The sequence below is a fragment of the Brassica napus genome, chromosome C8 (assembly GCF_020379485.1).
Source record: "Brassica napus cultivar Da-Ae chromosome C8, Da-Ae, whole genome shotgun sequence".
NCBI classification, from domain to species: domain Eukaryota; kingdom Viridiplantae; phylum Streptophyta; class Magnoliopsida; order Brassicales; family Brassicaceae; genus Brassica; species Brassica napus.
Window position 1 is genome coordinate 44,465,827 of NC_063451.1, and position 20,059 is coordinate 44,485,885.

A 20,059-nucleotide genomic window follows, 5' to 3' on the forward strand; every position below is an offset into this window, starting at 1 on the left:
AAAATGATTTTTAAACTTCTATGAAAAATTTAACATATAAAAAAAGGTGATGAATTAGTCATCAAATTGTAAATAATTTCATACTTTTGTTAATAATAAATTATTTATAGTCTTTGTTTTTCGTCAAAATAATTATTAAATGTCCATAACATTAATATGTTAAAAGGCCATATTATGAAAGCCCATGTTGTAACCGTTTTTTTTTCGGGAAGTGTAACAAAAAAAATTACCTTTAACCCTTCGTTTTGTTTAAGTTCTGTGTCGGTAAAAGATTAAAAAAAATCTCTCTATCTTTTTCAATGTTCAATTTGAAGCTTATTATGCAAAAATCATACGCAAATATAAGCAATTGGTTGGAATCTCTATATCTTTATATTCTTATAAATCTTAAATTTATTGTTTCCTCTTCTGCAAGAAAATCAATTACCGAAAGCATAGATCAATTGGTTGGAATCAAATCTATTCTTATAATTAGTGTAATTATGGTTATAGTTTCTATATTTAATAGGTACATTAAAGATACGACTTTGAAGATATTCTGTTTTGATTAAAAGAAGATATTGGATTTTGAGTTTGTATTTATTGATTTGTTTTCTTATAAAGCTTAGAAAATCAGTGGGATGATTGGTTGGTTGATACATCCTATAAAGAAAGCGAAAACTATAGGTGGTTTGACTATTGTACATCGATCGATGCATGATGTAAGTTGACTATATAAAACTTGAGCATGATCATTTCAAACTAAAGTATAGGTAGGTTATATGCATTTGTTATATTGTAGTTAATATATTTTAAATATTACATAAGTCAAGTGATTCACGTTTTCGTAAAAATAAAATTCAAGTTCATTATTGGGCCGTACTCGTCCGTAATAAGCTACGTTAAATATGATGTATTTTTAGGTTCATTTATTGACATTAAGTTTAAATTTCATTAAGGAAAACTCATTAATTTAACTGGAAAAAACAAGCATTAAAATAGGTAGGTTCATTTATTGACATTAAATTTAAATTTGATTAAAGAAAACTCATTAATTTAACTGGAAAATACAAACATTAAAATAGGTAGTTTAATTTAATTCCCAATGGCATGGAAGTGTAAATAAATTAGAAAACTTAGGGGTATTTTTTAATGGGTACTTTTCTTTTAATAATATAGAGGTTAACATTTTTCTCCTAGTTCTTCAAGCGTTTATGTTTTGTTTGATGGTTTATATGTACAAGATTTGGTTTGTTCTTCGTATAATTCTGTCAGCGAAATTGAACTGGTTCTGATTAATCAGTACAAAATAAGCATATATGGATCTGAGATATTTTCAGAGAACAAGAGTTTTGGTTCTTGAGCCCAACTACAAAGCTCATAGAGCAAGCCAGGAAAAATCGTCGAGTAGGCCAGGCTTTATGTTTGAAAAGCCCATTGAACAACATGGAAAATGAGAAACATTAATATTCTCTTTGACTTCTTTAGATTATTAGTCTATTAGATGTATTGATTATTGACGTCTATCTTATAATATAATATATATTTATTTATAATCCCACGCATATACGGGACAGACATCTAGTCTGTTGATATTCAAGCTGCATGGTCTTTTATGGTATGGATCTAACTCCTAATATGTTTTACCTCATACTGAAGAAGGTATTAAGTCGAACCCATGATGCCAAAGAAGCAGAGCAAAGGTGAGAGAACCATTTGCCCAAAATGCTCTTAAGCTTTTATAAGCATGTTTAATTCATGAACGCCAGGTCGTTCCTCAGGTTTTCTAATTAATGCGACATGCTACATTTTCTTATTATGTATTCGATTCCATCGATTTATAACGGAAATGGTGAAAGTATTTTGAAGGTAAGGTAAGTGACATGCAGAGGCGGATCTACGTGGAGAATAGGGGTGTCAGCTGACACCCCTTAAATGTTATATACTTGGTTTTGTATACTGTGTGCAACGAAGAAACTTATTTCAGGTGGTTTAAATATTTCCTCTGACACCCCTAAAATCTCCCAGACCCCGGTTTGAGAGTCACCTTGCACCTTTTTTTCTCTTTTTTTTTGGTTACGGGCCAAAGGCCCAACATATTGTTTAATTTCTTTTTGTTTGGATTCATATGTTTTCGGGCTGGACATACTTAATTTAGTTATTGTCATTATTTTTGTTTGGGTTTCTAAACCCAAATTTGAACATTTGTCTTTCTAAACCCAAAATTTAAACATTTAATTATTGTCATTGTTTTTATTTGTATTTCTAAGTAAGAAAAAAGAATCTGAAAATCTGATATTGTATATAATCACCAATTTCATAATTTTTTATTTTTTTAATTAAGTATTAAATTAAATAATTAATTTACTTTATGACACCTGTTAAAAAGATTTATGGATCCGGTGACATGCATAAACAAATAATAGAAATAGTTGGAGAAAGGTAGACTAGATTTAACCCTTCCAACCATAGTTTAGATATAAGTAATAGTTTTGGCAATCATTTTGGACCCTATGTTTTGTTTGGTCCTTAGAGCATAAATATCGCCGACCCTTAAAGGGATTCTTGCACTGTTCACATCAGTGAACCCCACCAAAAAAAAGAAGAACCGGTTACTAAAGTTGCAAAATAAGGACCGCTTTTGGAGATGTCCTTGCACTGTTCGCGAGCTTCACTGACACGTAGCGGTCCGCGATTGGTTCGTTTTTAATTTTTTTTTAATCAGACAAAAAAAATAATAATAAGAACCCTAAGTGGAGTTTTAGCGTTAATCATGCTCTTAACTTGTTTCCCTATATATCTATAAAATAATATAGTTAAGTTAATCAAATTATTTGGGTTATAAGAGCACCATTAGTGTTTGATATCTCACAAAGAGTACCTAACAATTAAAATATTAATAATTTGAGTATAATTTAATTAACTATTAAATTTTAAATCAAAAAAATAAATCAAACAAGTAATGTAGTAACATGTGAGAGAAGCAGAGTAACACGGAGAAGAATCGATTCTTTAGGAACAATCGTTTCTTCTTCTCTCTTTCTTTTCCATTTTTTTATTTTTTAAATACGTAGAAGCGGTGCAACATATCTGCGATGCGCATGCTCTAAGACCAGCTCCATCGGTGAGCTCTTAAAGGAGTTATTACCATTTAAGAAAAATGAAAAGTAATTAATATTGGTGAGAGAATATAGAAAAAATTCTTACCGTGGATGTTTAAGGATCGGTTCCTAAGTTCAAGTGACAGATGTCACTGCATCAATGTCTCAATTGGTCTTACAAAATTAATGCATAATTAAATTATTATAGTAACATTATTTTTTTTTGTTTTAGAAACTCTTACCGGTTACAACCGACGGAGCTGCTCTAAGATTCTAGGTTAGCAACTTCACAACTCCTCACGAGGAGGGCATGGTTGGTGACTGGTGAGAAACAAAGAGACTCTACACACAAATGTTAAGAACATCCCATCTCTCTTTCTCTATTTCAAAATTGTGATGAATGCGGTCTTCACTACTTTGTGTATTATTGTAGGAATACATTATTATTTATTTCTACTATAATGCCAATGCAACGCAATGAACTTAATTGACAAGGCAGGGAACTTAATTAGCGTTACTAGTATTAACTACTCAATGGAAATGGAGAAATTTCTGAACTCGTCAAGAGATCGAACAAGAACTCACTGTGAATTTCTTTTTCTATTTGACACATCAAACTTCCTGACATTCTCCCATGATTTTTGGCTTTTAATTTCCTAATGATCGACGCTTTTTTTTTTTGAGACTTAGCATTTTGTTTCCAAATAAATCATTATGTTTACAAGGATACTACTTTTCTTAGAACACGAAACTGAAATAAAGTTGAAATACAATTCAACCAAAACAAAACCTTACTATCTGCTATATCAATTACAATGATTAGTAAATGTCGAATGAAAACATGTAAATGATTTGTGTATAGATTTTTTTTCTTTTATCAAGGTTGCAAAGCAGACAAGTGGGAGGGACAGACAGCCCCCATGAAATCATTCTGTCTCTCGTTGGGAGTCGATTGAGAGTAACCAGCCACGCTTAAAAGCTATGACGAGGAACCCCACCCGAGTTCCAAATTGCTTTTTTCCAAGGTACCAACTGCCCATGAGATTTTAATAGTTTGTAGACATCTCCAGTTTGATATTTCAGCCATAGCTTACCATCAATAGTCCACTCATATTCATCAGGTAATTCAGAGAGAGTAATGGAAGTGAGGAAAGCTTGAACCTGGACTTGCTTTTCCGATCGGGCAGGCCTGACATTCCATCTATCTCCAACATACAGGTCATGAAGAGTAGCCGCTTCTGGGATACCCATTATGTTTGCTCTGTAGGGTGCGAGGAAGTTCCGCAAATTCCCAAAAGGTGACCAGTTATCATCCCAAAAATATGTCTCTTTTCCGTTTCCTACCTTGGCAGTGATCCAACCATAGGAAATATCCCGAAGCTTTAGCAGTTTATTGGTAAACCATGAGAACTTTTGTTTTTGCTTAGTTGACCAGTAATTGCGGAGGGAGCCATTTAGAACCTCTGCCTTATACCATGCAACCCAAATAGACCCTGAATTAGAGAAGAGAAGCCATATAAGCTTTAGCGCGCATGCTTGGTTCCACGCAATTAAGTCCCGACATCCTAAACCTCCTTCTTCCTTAGCTAGTGTGATTGTTTCCCAAGAGACTCTAGCAGAGTGGCCTCCTTCTGTGCTTCCATGCCATAGAAACACACCACAAAGGGAATTAATCTTTTTAATACATGCTTTTGGCAGGACAAATGTAGAGGACCAGAAGTTTGTGATCCCTGCTATGACAGTATTCAACAAGAGGAGACGGCCAGCGAAAGAGAGGGCTCGAGCACTCCAAGAGTTAACTCTTTCTTTGATGTGTTGGAGCAGAGGGGCGCAGTTGTGAAGTGAGAGCTTCTGAGCGCAGAGAGGAACTCCTAGATAACGAACTGGTAGAGAGCCATGGGAAAGACCAGTGCTGGCTTCTATAAGATCGACTTGCTCCTGAGTTAAGCCTGAGGACACAAATGAGGTTTTTTGGATACTGACAGAGAGGCCCGAGTGTCTTGCAAATTCTTTGAGGATTGAGAGAACTCCTTGGACAGAGCTCAGCTTACCATCTGTAAAGATAAGGAGATCATCTGCGAAACAGAGATGGGTCAGCTTAGAGGATTTACATTTCTCATGGTACCCAAAGAGGCCAGACTCGGCTCCTTTATTAAGCATAAAAGACAACCAGTTCATAGCAATAACAAAAAGATAAGGAGATAGGGGATCTCCTTGTCTTAGTCCTCGCTTGCTTTTGAAAAAGCCTTGCACTGTTCCATTGTATCCAACTGTGAAAGAAGGAGTACACACGCAGTTTCGGAGCCAATGTAAATACTGTGAGGGAAACTGAAGAGAGGCTAGGCAAATGAAGAGGAAGTCCCAGTGCAGAGTGTCAAAGGCTTTGGCAATATCGACTTTGAGGGTGATCCGAGCCGGCCCTTTGTTTTTGTGATAGTTATCAACAAGTTCAGTTGCTAGGATCGTGTTTTCCACAAGCAACCGTCCTTGAATGAAAGCCGTTTGATTTGGAAGTATTAGCTTTGGAAGGATCTGCTTTAGCCTTGAAACCAAAATTTTTGATATTGCCTTGTAAAGCGTGTTGCAGCAAGAAATGGGACGATAGTCGGTGATTGCGGAGGCTCCAGGATGCTTAGGGATAAGTGAGAGAATGGTAGAGTTGACTGTGGTGGGGAGGAATCCTGAACGGAAGAAAGCAGCGATTGATGAGGTCACTTCTTCTCCTAGAATCGACCAAGCAGATTTAAAGAACCCTGAGGTAAGCCCATCTGGCCCCGGGGACTTATTGGGGTTCAGCTTGAGTATTGCGTTGGTGATGTCTTCAAGTGATGGAATAGAATCCAAAGCCCTCTTTTGATCCAGGGTGCAGACGAAAGATGAGAGTCCCCGGAACCATGGAGGAGTTGAGATCGTTGGTTGGAGTATGGCTGGTGCCAGGATGCTTTTGAAGTGATTTACAGCCAGCTCTCCCATGGCAATCGGGTCGATGAGGAGGATCCCTGAGGGGAGAAGAAATGAGCGTATAGAGTTGATAGCAGTGCGGACTTTCCAGATTCTATGAAAGTAGGAGGTGTTTAAGTCTCCCTCTTTCAGCCAAGTGATTCTAGATTTTTGACGGAAGTATGCTTCCTCTATCGATCTCAGAAACAACCATTTGTCATGAATTTCCAAAAAAAATACATGTTGATCAGTCCAAGCGACCTTGTTGGTTAAACAAAATAGTAGTATCAAACTTAAAAACTTAGCTAACTATACATGTTGATCAGTCACAAGGGGATAGTTGTAATTTCAATAGCCTTTTAGGTTACTTTTGCCTTTGACCCAAGTTGGGGTATTGTTTTGGGTTTGACTCCAAGTTTTGAGTCACACTTGGCAATTCTCCCACAAAAATATGGTTTACATGTAGACATACACTACAATAGATCACTAGCTAGGAAAGAACCCCATAATTTGTTGTACTTATCTAATGTTTTTTTTTGAACTGAACTTATCTAATGTTACCATACATATATTTACCGTTATCAACCTAATTTATTAGTCATTGTCTTACTAAATATAGATAAATTTCATTTTACGATGACTTCTTTTTGAAGCGACCATTTTCAAATGCTGCGGCAAATCCATCTACATTGTCGAGATATATAGTCAACATTCAACAGCCCTATTATATAAACAAGGGCTATAAAGGGGCACTTGCAAGTACCCTTTTACTTCGTATCCAAAAGAGTCTCTGATCATTTCCCCCTCAAAACGAGATATTTGTAGAAAAAAAATTAGGGGTTTTTGTCTAAGGAGATCAGCTTAGGAAGATGAAGAGGAGGCAAGTGGTGATAAAACAAAGAAAAAGCTCCTACACTACGACTTCTTCTTCCAGCAACGTACGTTATGTTGAGTGCCAAAAGAATCACGCCGCTAATATCGGGGGCTACGCCGTTGACGGTTGCCGTGAGTTTATGGCAAGCGGTGGCGAAGGAACCTATGATGCTTTAACGTGCGCTGCTTGTGGCTGTCACCGGAACTTTCATCGGAGGGAAGTTGAAACGGAGGTTGTTTGCGAGTATTCTCCTCCGAATTGAATCAACTATTTAGCGAAGATGGGGAAAAGAAGAAAAAAATACTATAAGAAAGGTATTGTTGATTTTTAATTAATAAAGGGGAAAAAAGTTCTGCTTTAGAGTTTGATCTATTCAGTTTTTTTTTCTTTTAATATTAGAGATGTATTTATGTATCCACATGGTCATTGATGTATATTCAGATACTTACATTAACGCCAATCTATATGATTAATGATTCTTGAATCTTGGTGTGATGGAATGTTATATATACTTCAAAGTTCAAATATATGTGCCCTTGCCTTGTACGAGTTGTCTAATTTGATGTATTTAGAACTACAAACAATTATATTTAGTAACTTAAATGTCAAGACTTTTGAGAAGTATATGTAGAAAACAATGAGCCGACAATTTTTTTTGACGGATTCTGTAGACGTACGTAAACCATTCCCCAAAACGCAAGAGTGTCCAGTCTATACTAATCTTGCTAAGCTAATCACAATAAGATATTAGAGTTCATAGTATGCTAAAGTTGTTACCACAGATATAAGAAAAATAAATTCTTATTTGAATTGGAGGAGATGAATCCTTCTAAGATAAGAGCACTTCCGTTGAAAGAGATCAATCCTTAGAAGCACTTGCGATCTATATATTTAGCACATGTATGTGGTCAATGACAGCAACAGAAAATGGGGATATACAGATTTATAAGTGGGAACCAAAATTAATAAGCGGGTTATATTTTTGGCATTATTCTTATTCATATGGACCTAGTTTTATAGACGTAAAAATAAAACATGGCACCAATGCATACAAGTACCAATAATCATATGCTCTTCCCTTTGTCTCTTTCTCTCGAATATTTGACCCACCACTACACATACAAAAGATTCCGATAAATTATTCTAGACATAAGAGGAAAATAGTTTTTTTAACTATTTCAGTGAAATAATTATTTCATTATGGTTATGGCCACTGGACAGTTGCAAAGTCTGTAGAGGTCATTTACAAATTTTAAATCAAAAATAAATTTAATAGTTACAAGGGAATATAAAGCCGGGTTGTTCGTTTACATGTTGAAGAGTTATAAAACTGGAAGTTGATATTCACTGCATCACTTGGATATCGAATTAAAAGACGTCCTGGGCATTGGCATTTTTTTGTTACAAGAACATATCGAGGTGGAGTTTCTTTTTATTAGTCAACGGATGGAGTTGATTCGTTCAAAAAAACGGATGAAGTTAATTTTCAATTTTCATGTGTGTGTTAATCATGATATTTTGATGCTTATATTAAAGCAATTTAGTTAATAACACAGAGGCCCACATTTCAAATCATGCTATCAAATCGTTTAGGTTCATGTGTTCGCTCAGTATCTTATGAAAGATAATTTGAAGCCTTTAAAGGGATTTTTTTTTAACACAAATTTAATTTCATTCACACTCAATCTTCTTCACTACAATTGAAAGAGAAAATTATCCATCCTCTTAAGCAATAAGCGCAAACTACAACATATATATAAGCTAAGCAATATAGATCTTCAACCAAAGATGACAGCGAATTCAAGACCGTCGAAGGAACCTTCACGGCAAAGTCTGACGAGTGGCTGCTTCTGCTCTTATCTAAGGGACCAAAAAGCAATGTTTGACACCAATACCACACCAAAAAAAAAACATATTGGCTGCTTCTCTTATCTAAGTGGCCACTCGAATTTGTTGGAAAATACCACTGTAGTTTTTTATTTATCATAATCTAAACTAAAATAATTGTATTAGAAATACTCTTTTTGAAGAAAAACATGTTGTGATTTTGTGAATCTCTAAACATTTCCTTTACCAGAGCTTTATAAATAAGTCTTGTTTGTGGTAACTAAAAGTGGGAAACTACGCGGCCCCATATGTCACACAATCAGTCGCTGTTATTCATTTTGACTTTAGTTGGTTAAGAAGCGGACTAAAAGAGAATTACAAGAAAAGCAAAACAATCGGTTAACAGCAGTATTCGAACCCATGAGCTTTAACACCAGTTTCATGAACTTGGGCTTTTCGAAACAATGCTTCGCTCTGAAGCTTTCTAAGCAAATTCTGATTCCCCCGACCCCGAGGATTCAAACCCACCCCCCTCAAAAAAAAGAAGTAAAAAACAAAAACAGTGAATGCTTAATTCATAGTCATCTCATCTCTAGAAGAATTTGGTAGTAAATTTTCTTAGATTTAAGATTGTTCTCTTTATAAATTCAAATAGTTGTCGACAATTAGAAATATCGACTGAAGAACTCAATTTCAGATATCTACAGAACAATGAAAGACCCAAAAATCCGCATCATCTATCACTTTATTATTTTGTGACAAAACACATTTAAAAAAATTATGCCCTTTCTAATAAAAATAACTTCCTCAAACAGAAGTACTTCTATAATGAAATTGAGTTTTAATAAGCTTAGCTTTTTAAAACAAAAAAAAAATCATCAAGAACCCTAATATATTGATCTATCATATTGATAAAATAATGATTCTAAAACGTTCATATACAATTTAACATGTTACTTGAAAATACTTTTGGTTTCAGATTACTCTAATTTACTAGCTGATTTCTTATTTTGTTGCCAGTACACTTTCTACAAACACATTAGCAACAAGAACAATTTTTTTACCAAAAAAAAAACAAAAACAATTTAATTCTACTCAAAATTGAAAAACAGAACAATGCATAAAAGAAGCAGAAAAAAGAGCCAAGACGAAGAGCGTCTCGTAAATGGCACCGATTTGGAAAAAGATATTAATTGATTTACTCTATTTATATGACTATTTCATTTAATACAATATAAAGAAACTAAATTCGTCAATAAAGGAATCATAATCAATTAGATTCTTTCAATTATTATCAAAAAGCAAAAATAATGAAGAAGTCAGGTTTTGAACCTCTGCACATATGATATAAAGGAGTAGAATTCATGCCACTACACCTAAGAGAATTATCTAGTTTTGGTGCCCATAAAAGTTATATAATGTGTCGCACCTAAAGCCCAAGCTAGCCGGGTCTGTCTAGGTGCATTGATTCTTTGTTTCATATCCGTTTTGCTGCTATTTGGGATTCCTAATGCTTCTCTAATTGTTGACTTTTGGTATTTGGTATTTGGTATATAATGTGGCCACTTCCCTCACTTTCCAACAATCGAAAGGGCCAGATGGATCTTAAAAGAGCTTCAGGATAAATTGATAATTTTCGAGGATAAACTTCGCACATATATAGGGTGATAAGGAACCGTGTGGTTGAACAATTTGCTTATCTTAGAGTATGGAAACACACCATGCGGATAAATGATATTAAAATTTCAAAAAATTACATTCGTTTTGAATAATATTAACATAAAATCATATATTAATTGCACATAAGAATTTATCATAATGTTTTTTATTTATTTTAGTAGTTATTTAAATCTATGTATTGAAAGAAAGAAATACAAACTTAATAAAAAAAATTAAAATAAAACAAATATTTTTATTTGTATGCTGTTGATATGGTTATATGCTGAATTATAATTCTTTTGTAGTTATACATTGCAATTTCCCAAAAATCAATTACACTCAGTTTTTTTTGCTACAATTCTATAATAATGTTTGATCTCGACCCATAAAACCATATGATCCAAAAAGGTGACCTAAACCACTAAATCAATTGCTATATTCACATCACTTTAATTTTTATAGTCTTCGATATATCGGTTATCAGATTTTACGATATGTGTTTCTTCTATGATACGGTATCTCTAAGTTTAAGAGATAACATGAAGGTATAAGAATTGATAGGAACGCGGGTTATATAATATAAACATAGTGATTAAAAAGATCTCTCTGATAAGTCTTTTGAGTCTTGACCCCATAAATTATGCATGTGGATACTAACTAATAAGAATCAATGCTAAGTTGACAAACTTAAGCTAAAAGAGAGATACGTTTGAGGTTTACAGAGATAACACGTTGACTTCAAAACAAACTTAAAAAAAAAAACGTTTGAGGCTTACAGAGACACCAGTACACGTTGACTCCAAAACAAACTTGAGCTAACAGAAATGTTTTAAGTAATACAGAGACAACACCAACACAAACTTGATCCAGTACAGAATAGTTTTTGAGCTACTACTAAATACGATTAAACGAGATTGATAAGCGATTTCCAACAAGTTTGGATTTATCCTGCTCCCACCACATTGTAATGCGCAAGTTGTCCCCCTCCCCACAGAGAATCCACTTAAGTTACCTGAAAGTGTATGACTGCTAAAAGTAGATACAAGTCAAAGTCAGAACAGTAAAAAAGGCAGTAATTAAGCATCCTAAGGAAAACATTACCGGATGCTGAGGAAGAAGAGCTGACTTCTCATAATTCTCCCTTTTTGCAAAATAGTCAATACCACCAACAAAAGCATGCAAATCACTCGTAGCTATGTCCGATCCATCCTCGAGAAGGTAGAAGAAACCATCAAGTATGATCTCCCTAGCAGCAGGGCTAAGCCGCAAACGACCTGGGGCAGGCATTACTCCCACATACACATTGGTAAGCCAATTGAAAAGAAGGTGGTAGCTCCTATCAGGTGAGTATAAAAACCCAAACGGCAAGTGAGGTTTCAGAATCAATCTCGTATGCAATCCCACCCAGAAACCCCACCCATAGCGCACCAAAAACAGTGCTGTGAGCTTAATGATACCAAGTTGTTTGGGCGTGATACCTTGAGGATATGTAAATGGATAATACTGATGCTCTTCAGGAGAAGGATGATGAACCTCTAGTGTTGCATCATCATCATCATCATCATCATCATCTTCATCACTAGGTGGAAGAGCACCGGAGCGCATTTGTGTTGAAAGGACTCCAGGTGGTAACAGCTGTCCAACCTCCCTGCTCGCAATAAAATCAAGACCACTCACAAAAGCATGCAAATCAATGGTAGCCAACTGCACTCCAACCTCCTCAGAATGCTTTTCCCCTTCAACAAGATAGAAAAAACCTTCAAGAACGGTCTCCTTCGGATTAGTTCTATGCAAACAACTCTTTTTGTAAGGCTCCAACGCCATCTCATACGCATCAACAAGCCGGAGGAGTAAACTGAAGTTGATGTCACTTGTCTTGACAAACTCAAACAGAGGGTTCGGGTTCATAGTCACACAATGAATCAAATCCCGCCAGAAAGACATGCCATAGCGAGCCACAAACTGAGCTGTGAGCTTAAGGGCACCAAACTCCTTGCGAGTGATCCCTTGAGGAGGGCACGTAAATAGAAGAAGATCCCCTGATGGCTCATCATCTGGAGTCATCTCGTGTTCAACAACCTTTCTCCGGTAAAAATCATAATAAGGGTGGTCTTGTCGGCTCCTCAAGAAATCGTACCTTTCATCGTTCACGTTAACGGCAAGTAACCTTCTCTCCATCAACAACCCATGTGTCCCAACCAAAGCTGCAGTCCTCTCCACAATCTCTCTCGTTTCTGGATCCTCCGGAGCTTGGATCGGACCACTCTGCCTTGAACTCAACATTTTTTCTTCTTCTTCTGAGGTCTATAATCAACAACAACTAGATAGCGATGAAGACCAAACACTTGTACCATTTGGCTAAATAGTTATTAGGTAAGACCATTGGTAATATCTAAGTGGGCTTCTTAAACTAAAATAATTGAAAATTAAATTATATTAGTGGGCTAAAACGTTTTAGAGCATGATTGGCGGTTGTAAACCGTTACAGATTCTAAAAGAAAAAAAAAAGAAATTAATATTATATTAGTTTTTGTTATACTACTTCCGTTCCTGAAAGTAAGATGTTTTAGATTTTTTTCTTGTTCCACAAAGATAGATTTTCTATATTGTTAAGGTATTTTTTATACTTTCGAGGAACATTAATTGAGAATATTTGAATTGATTAAATTTCATTGGTGGAAAGTTATTGTAAAATGTATAATAAAGTAAAAATAAATTAAATTATAAACATTTATTAAATTCTTAATAAGCGTGCATACTCTAGAAAATCTTACTTTCAGGAACAGACGGAGTATTTAATTTTCTAAAACCGATTGAATTCCTCCTTGTGGGTTTACACTACTCTCTTTCCTAATTTAATTTTTTTTTTTTAAATGATACGAACGTCTCTAAATACTGCCAATGGAACTGCTCTTAGATACCCTTTTTATTATAAATTTATAATAATTTTTGTAAAACCTACTTACATCTGCTGTAAGCCTGTAATATTTGCTTTAACACCCGCACACTGATCAGCAGATATCTCTTGAATAGCTCAGCTCGTGTCTAGGAACAAAAGAACGTTGAACCGTATTTCTTGCTTGCGTAAATAGGCTTGATATCAATGATGACAACGAGGAGTGTGAAAATAAAGAAGACTTGAATTTCTTCTTTTTGGATGCTGGACTCATCGACAGTGTTATCACTCATGCGATGATTATGAACCTGTTTGTCTATGTTGATGAAGTAACTTGTCCCGCAAGTAGAGAGTATTCTCTTGGATGTGCTTTGAAGTTCGTATGGATCTTGTTCCTGATTATCTAGATGATGATGATGATTGATGAGTCTCAGATTCAAGAAGCCGTTCAAGTCTCGTTTGATGACACCAGTAGTCAGTGCCGTGCCAACCCTCTCAGGGCCCGAGGCAAATACGATGACTTAGCATTAGATTTTCACTATAAAAATTATTTAAAATCAAAATATTAATTATATTGTAATATAATATAAAATACTAAAAAAATAAAATTAAATTAAAAATGATTATAGTATTTAAATGATTTCGCTTTTCGTTTTTTTATAAAGCATTTTCTTTTTCATTTTTAAGATATGTTCAATATCTTAAAAATTATAAGAAAAAAAACAAAAGGCATTCTAATTTATATATGTTAAAATATGATAAAGTATGCTAACCCATCAACATTCACACCACTAAATTAAAAAATAAATTATTTTAAATAGAGATACAATTTTTTTTTGGTAGAAACAAATTTGAGAAAACAAAAGTAACTGAAAAACTTGACCTTGAACAAATGAAAAGTTATTTTCTTTTATATAATTTTAAAAAAAAAATTATTTTTTGTAATTTTTTAGTTTTGAGTTCAAGTAGAAAATACTAAGTTTAAACAATTTTCAAGGATTTTCTTAAAGATTTGAAGCCTTAATTTTTGTAAATTATGTGGGGGCCTAAGAGTAATGCCTTTTTGCTAACACTATAGGCACGCCTCTGCTAGTAGTATCCGGTTTGTACCCACTAGTAAGAAAGCTCGTGGTCAAGTACCTAAAATACAAACACAAGATTAAAAAGGAAAATAAGAAGAAAATATACAAGAAGATGATTAGCTTGGAAGAGTGTGTCCGCAAGAGTTTAGCAATGGAGGAGGAGTTGTGGTTTTTTTTTTTTTGCAACTTAGCCTTTCATTAAAACTAAAAAGAGAATGAAAAATGTTTACAAGCTTTCGGCTTTAGATAACCGGGCCAAGCCCACACTTAAAACTCATAATAATAGAACCTTTTTTGACCCAGAACCCATTAGAGTACAGAAAAAAAAAGAGCCTATTAGCCCAATTGGAGAAGATGATCAGTCCTTTGCTTCTCGCAGCGGAAGTCCCGAAGCTTAGAAAACGGTTGTGGAGATGAGAGGAGGGTGGGGAACGCGATGTGATCAGATCAATCTGGAGAGAACCATGCTTGCATCATCGCCGAGGATAGAACAGGGTTTGTTTCTCTGAAACTTAGAATCTTATTTCTCAGTTGCCGATCTATGATTGCGAGGATTGCATCCACGTCCAGTACATGGTTGATTTCCAAGCAAGGAGGGTGAGGAGAGTCTGAGGTCGTCTTTGCTTGTTCCTAGGGAGTCCGATCATGTGCGCCACTGTAGAATCCCAGTCCCTTGCTGGAGTAATCCGATGTGGAGGTACCTGTAGCCCCCATCCTAATAGCCTATCTCTTGTGGGACAACGATTTTGGATCACCAACCAAGCGAAGAAGTTGTGCCGTGGAATCTCATATGGAGACCAAACCGTCTTTGCCCAAGTTACATCGCTAATGTCATCACGAAGGTATGTGTATACTTCTCCCGTACTAAAGGATCGGGAGATTTTACCTGCCAACTCCCATTTATAGTAGTCATCTTCCTGAGTGAGGGTGATGGTAGTTAGGTAAGTGTGAAGTTGAACTTGCTCTTCTGTCCTTGCAGGGGGAAGCCGCCACACTCCGTTTCTGCAGAGCCATGCTACTGAAGCTTTTGAGAGGATGCCAAACCTAGTCGGGGAGTTACTTAAGAACGTGGAGAGGCTTCCAAAAGGAGTCCAATTGTCATGCCAGAACCTCGCTGATTCTCCATTCTCTAGGCTCATTTTTATTAGGGGGAAGACCTCTTGTCTCAGTTTGAGGAGCTTGTTGGCCAGCCAAGAGTAGGAACTGCTTGGCTTAGTAGTCCAGTAATTGTGGATGGAGCCTTTGAGGAGGTCTCTGATTCCCAAACCTCCCTGATCTTTTGTAAGTACCACTGTCTCCCATGCAACTCTTGCAGAGTTGTGACTCTCAATATTTCCCTTCCATAAGAACACACTGCATAGGGAATTTATTCTCTTTACACACGCTTTTGGCAGGATAAACGCAGAACACCAGAAATTAGTAATCCCTGTAATCACGGTTTTGATGAGGAGGAGCCTGCCTGAGAAAGAAAGCGACTTCACCGACCAAGAGGAGAACTTCTATTTGATCTGATGAATGAGTGGCTCACAGTTGGCTAAGTTCAGTTTCCTTGAGTTAAGGGGAACTCCCAAGTACCGTACAGGTAAGATCCCACACGCCATTCCCGTTGACGCTTGTATTGTTTCCACTTCTTGAGTTGAGAGGCCTGATGCAAAGAAACTTGTTTTCTGATAGCTAACCGCCAAACCAGATCTCTGCTCAAACTCATGGAGGACTTGGAGGACGTTCTGAACTGATTCTAACGATCCGTCGATGAAGATCAGGAGATCATCAGCGAAAGATAAGTGCGTTAGTTTCATCTTGCTACACTTGGAGTGGTACTGGATGTGTCCTTGGGCCGCTGCATTGTTAAGCATAAACGATAGGTAGTTCATGGCTATCACAAAGAGGTAAGGAGACAAGGGATCACCTTGTCTTAATCCTCGTTTCCCTTTAAAATAATCTGAAATCGTACCGTTGTAGCCAATCATAAAGCTTGTTGTGCAAATGCAGGCTCTTAGCCAGGAGATGAACTTAGGAGGGATGCCAAGACCTTCAAGGCAAGAGAAGAGGAACTCCCAGGAGATAGTATCGAAAGCCTTTGCTATGTCCACTTTGATGGTGATTTTTTTTGAACCCTTGTTTTTATGATAACCATGGATAAGCTCACTAGCAAGCACCGTGTTTTCAACCAGCAGGCGATCCTTCACAAAGGCTGTTTGGCAAGGGAGTATAAGGTGCTGCAGGATGGGCTTTAGCCGCGCGACAAGGAGTCTCGAAATGACCTTATACACAGTGTTCAGGCAAGCTATGGGGCGGTACTCCGATATTTTTGAAGCTCCAGGGAACTTTGGCACCAGAGTTAAGATCGTAGAGTTCGTTGCAGCTGGGAGAAAGCTTGAGGAAAAGAACTGTTGGACGGAGAGTACCGCTTCTTCACCCAAAGTGGCCCATGCCCCTTTGAAAAACCCAGAGGTTAGTCCATCAGGGCCTGGAGCCTTGTTTGGGTTGAGTTTGAAGAAGAGCTTTCTTATTTCTTCGGATGTAGGGGTCGTGATCATCGCCTGGGCTTGCAGAGAAGTGCAGGAGAAGTTTAAGAGCTGCACGAACCAGGAGGCTGACGAAACAATTGACGGAGGATGATAGGTCTGAGGCCCCAAGATCGATTTGAAGTGTTCTGCAGCTAGTAAACTCATCTCCATAGGGTCAGTTACTAAGGCACCAGAACTTAGGAGGAAGGACCTGATGGCGTTGTAACTCGCACGGACCTGACAGATACGGTAGAAGTAAGTAGTGTTTAAGTCTCCCTCCTTGAGCCAGTTTATCCTTGATTTTTGCCTGAAGTAAGCTTCTTCAATCTCACGCAGGAAGAGCCATTTTTGGTGGAGATCTCTCTCCTCCTGGAACAGCTGAGGGGTGGTAGCTTGAAGAGCTTGTACCTGCACACACTGTAACAAACCGTAAGTTTCACTCACTCTCCCTTGTATTTTTGAGTAGTTCTCTCTATTTAAAAGTTTTAGATCTCTCTTGATAACTTTGAGCTTCCAACAGAGTTGTGTCAGGGTAGAGCACATGCTTCCGGCGCGAATCCAGGCATCATTTACCACCGTCGAGAAGTCCGGGTGTTTGGTGAGATAATTTTGGAACTTGAAGGGTTGGGTTCCAGCTTTTGGGAGGGTGAAGGCTAGGTCAGTTAGACATGGGCAATGATCAGAGAAAATCTGTGGGAGGAAAGTTGTGTGGGCGTGCGAGAAGAAAGAGATAAGGGAGCTGTTGACGAGAAGCCTGTCAAGTTTTTTTGTGATAGGATTAGAGGTTGGTTGTTGGTCCAGGTGAGAGTGGGACCATTATAGCGAAGATCAAAAACCCCAGATTGCACTAGACAGTCCCTGAAGAGAAACATTTGAGCATCCAGCGCTGAGACAGTAGGGGAGGAGTGCTCATCAGGGTGTAGTATTTGATTAAAGTCACCCCCAATCATCCATGCAGTGTCGACAAGATTTAAAGTGCTTTGAATCTGCGTGTGTTCGATCCAGAGATCATTCCTCTCAGCAGACTCATTGGATGCATAAACTGCAGTGTAGTATATGGTTGGTTGATTGGGAAGGGTGAGTAAACAAGTGAGGGTTTGGCGACTCTTGCATACAACCTGAAGAGTGACAGGGTGTTTCCAAATCAAGACAATCCTTCCATCTTCATCCTCAGAGTGATTCGAGGTGAAGTTCCAAGAGGGGCAGAGATGCGACATAATAGGGTTCAGAGAAGGTTCTTTAATATGAGTTTCAAGGATGGCTCCAAAAATGGGTTTATGAAATAGAAGCCAGCTTGCAAAAAGCCTATGCTTATCCGGGTCATTTAGACCACGGACGTTCCAAAAAAAAAGTTTTACACTCATTGGAAAGTTGAAGAAGGCTTCCCATCTAACTGGGAGGGGCCAAGAGAACCAAAAGAAGAAGTAGAATTAGCAAGGTCAGGGTGGGAAGAGGAGGTAGAGGTGAGGGTTTGGATGGAGGAGGGGTGTGAATCAAAGAGGGTTTGGACAGGAAGGTCAGCGAGTGGAGCAAAAGGGTTAGGATTTAAGGAGTGGTTTGGTGTGAAAGTTGGGGAAGAACGGGACCTTTTAAGGGAGGGCCGAGGTGGAGGGTCAGGGGAGTTTAGATCAAGAGACGGAGAATGGCTAATCAAGGGTTGATGGGGTAGTGGAGGGGGAGGTTGATAAGATAATGTGGAGGAGGGTGCTTGGATTTCCATATCAACAGCAGGGGGGTTGTCAGTGGGGGTTGAAGAGGATGGAGGAGGTTCAGAGGAATTTGGAGGGGGAGCAGTTTGAGGTTCCAAAGGTTTCTTTCTATAATTGGCAGCAGGGCATTTAGTAGCAGATGGTTTAGACGCTGGGTGCGATTTCTTTGCAGCAGGTTGAGCATCCTTATCAACTGTTGGCGGAGTGTAAGAGAGGCAGTTTTTAATGATGTGACCTGGCTCGTGACAGTGCGAGCAGGTAGGAGGCACCCAAGGATATGTTACCAGCACTTCCACTACTTCTCCACTCTGTCTTTCAAACTCCACGATCGAGGGAAGAGGTTTAGTGAGGTCCACTTCTACTTTCACATGGGATAACGTTAGACTAACCAAATTCTTGGTGAAGTCGTCAGTTTCTTTTGGCTCTCCAACTAAACCTGCCACTAAGCTTAGCCCTTGTTGATGTCTCAGGTCCAACGGCACTCCAGTGAGATGGACCCAAATTTGTATCGCTTTCAGAGAGGGAGTGGAGCTGGAGTGGGCAGAGGACCACTGCGCTGTGTGGAACATTGAGTCCCCTACATACCAAATATTCTTGTCAAGGATCTTTTGTCTCAGGTAAGCATTTGGAATCCTTACAAGGGCAGAACGGTTTAGCGGGTTGTTGTGAATTTCCAAATGGTTGCCTTTGCCCCACATGTGGTTAAAAACCATTTGAATCTGTTTAAAAGGAGGAGGCTTGCCATTGAAATAACAAACAATGAAATCTTTATGTATTTCAGCTCCTTTCTGGAACACGGAATCTGGGATGACAATGCGAGGCCGGCCAGAAGGTGATAACGAGACCGGAGCAAGACGTTTCAAGGTCTTATCCTCTGCAAGTCGCAGTCTTTCTACAAGTGGAGGGCCTACTGAAGCGACAGGGGCTGCAGCAGACAACGGAGGGACAGTTTGAGGGGTAGTGGCTGAGGGAGTTTGGGGAGGGTTTGTGGGCGTTTCGTGGGCAGGGGAGGGGATAGGGAGGAGGGGTACTGTTGTTTTATTGTGGGGTGCAGAGGCTTTATTGGTGTGGACAGGGGAAGTTGATTTTGGTGGAATTGTGGTGAAAGCTTGGGTGGAAATTTTTTGAGCAGTGAAAGTTAGAGTTCCAGATCTGGGAACAGTATCATTTGAGCCAGTATTGGCTGGGATAGTGACAGAGCTTTCAAGCGCTTGTGAAACACTTGGAACAGCAGTTGTTTGTTGCTTTGCAATAGCAGCAGTTGGGAGGGAAGCAAGGTTTCTCAAGAGCTTTTTGGATAAGGTTGAGGAACCAGTTTTAGAGAAAGAAAGAGGAGGGTAGTCTTGTGGAGAAAGGGGCGATTGGGGGTCAGGTGGGTCTGGGGGGAAAGGGTCAGGTGGAGGCTGCTCTCCAGTGGAGAACGACGGTGGATTCGCGGCGGAAGCGGTGATCGGGGTCTTCCACACGTTGGTCATTGGGGAA

General features: G+C 38.1%; 2 protein-coding genes across 5 annotated transcripts; one reads left to right on the plus strand and one right to left on the minus strand.

Moving 5' to 3' along the window:
- Positions 1–6,522: 6,522 nt before the first annotated feature.
- On the plus strand, positions 6,523–7,375 carry LOC106365282 (mini zinc finger protein 3). Its single transcript, XM_013804734.3, has one exon. The coding sequence runs from the start codon at positions 6,890–6,892 to the stop codon at positions 7,154–7,156; it is 267 nt and encodes an 88-aa protein (XP_013660188.1). The 5' UTR covers positions 6,523–6,889; the 3' UTR covers positions 7,157–7,375.
- A 3,679-nt stretch (positions 7,376–11,054) lies between these two features.
- On the minus strand, positions 11,055–12,747 carry LOC106368888 (probable splicing factor 3A subunit 1). Of its 4 annotated transcripts, none has more exons than XM_048765137.1 (3): positions 11,859–12,747; positions 11,482–11,654; positions 11,055–11,406 (listed from the first exon to the last, which is right to left on the minus strand). In XM_048765137.1, exons 1-3 carry the CDS (start codon positions 12,661–12,663, stop codon positions 11,389–11,391), a joined length of 996 nt encoding a protein of 331 aa, XP_048621094.1. In that variant the 5' UTR covers positions 12,664–12,747; the 3' UTR covers positions 11,055–11,388. The 4 variants fall into 4 exon arrangements, with proteins under 4 accessions (XP_048621094.1, XP_013664412.1, XP_013664411.1 ...); XM_013808958.3 differs by having other exon boundaries at positions 11,055–11,409; XM_013808957.3 differs by having other exon boundaries at positions 11,482–12,747.
- Between the last annotated feature and the right edge of the window lie 7,312 nt (positions 12,748–20,059).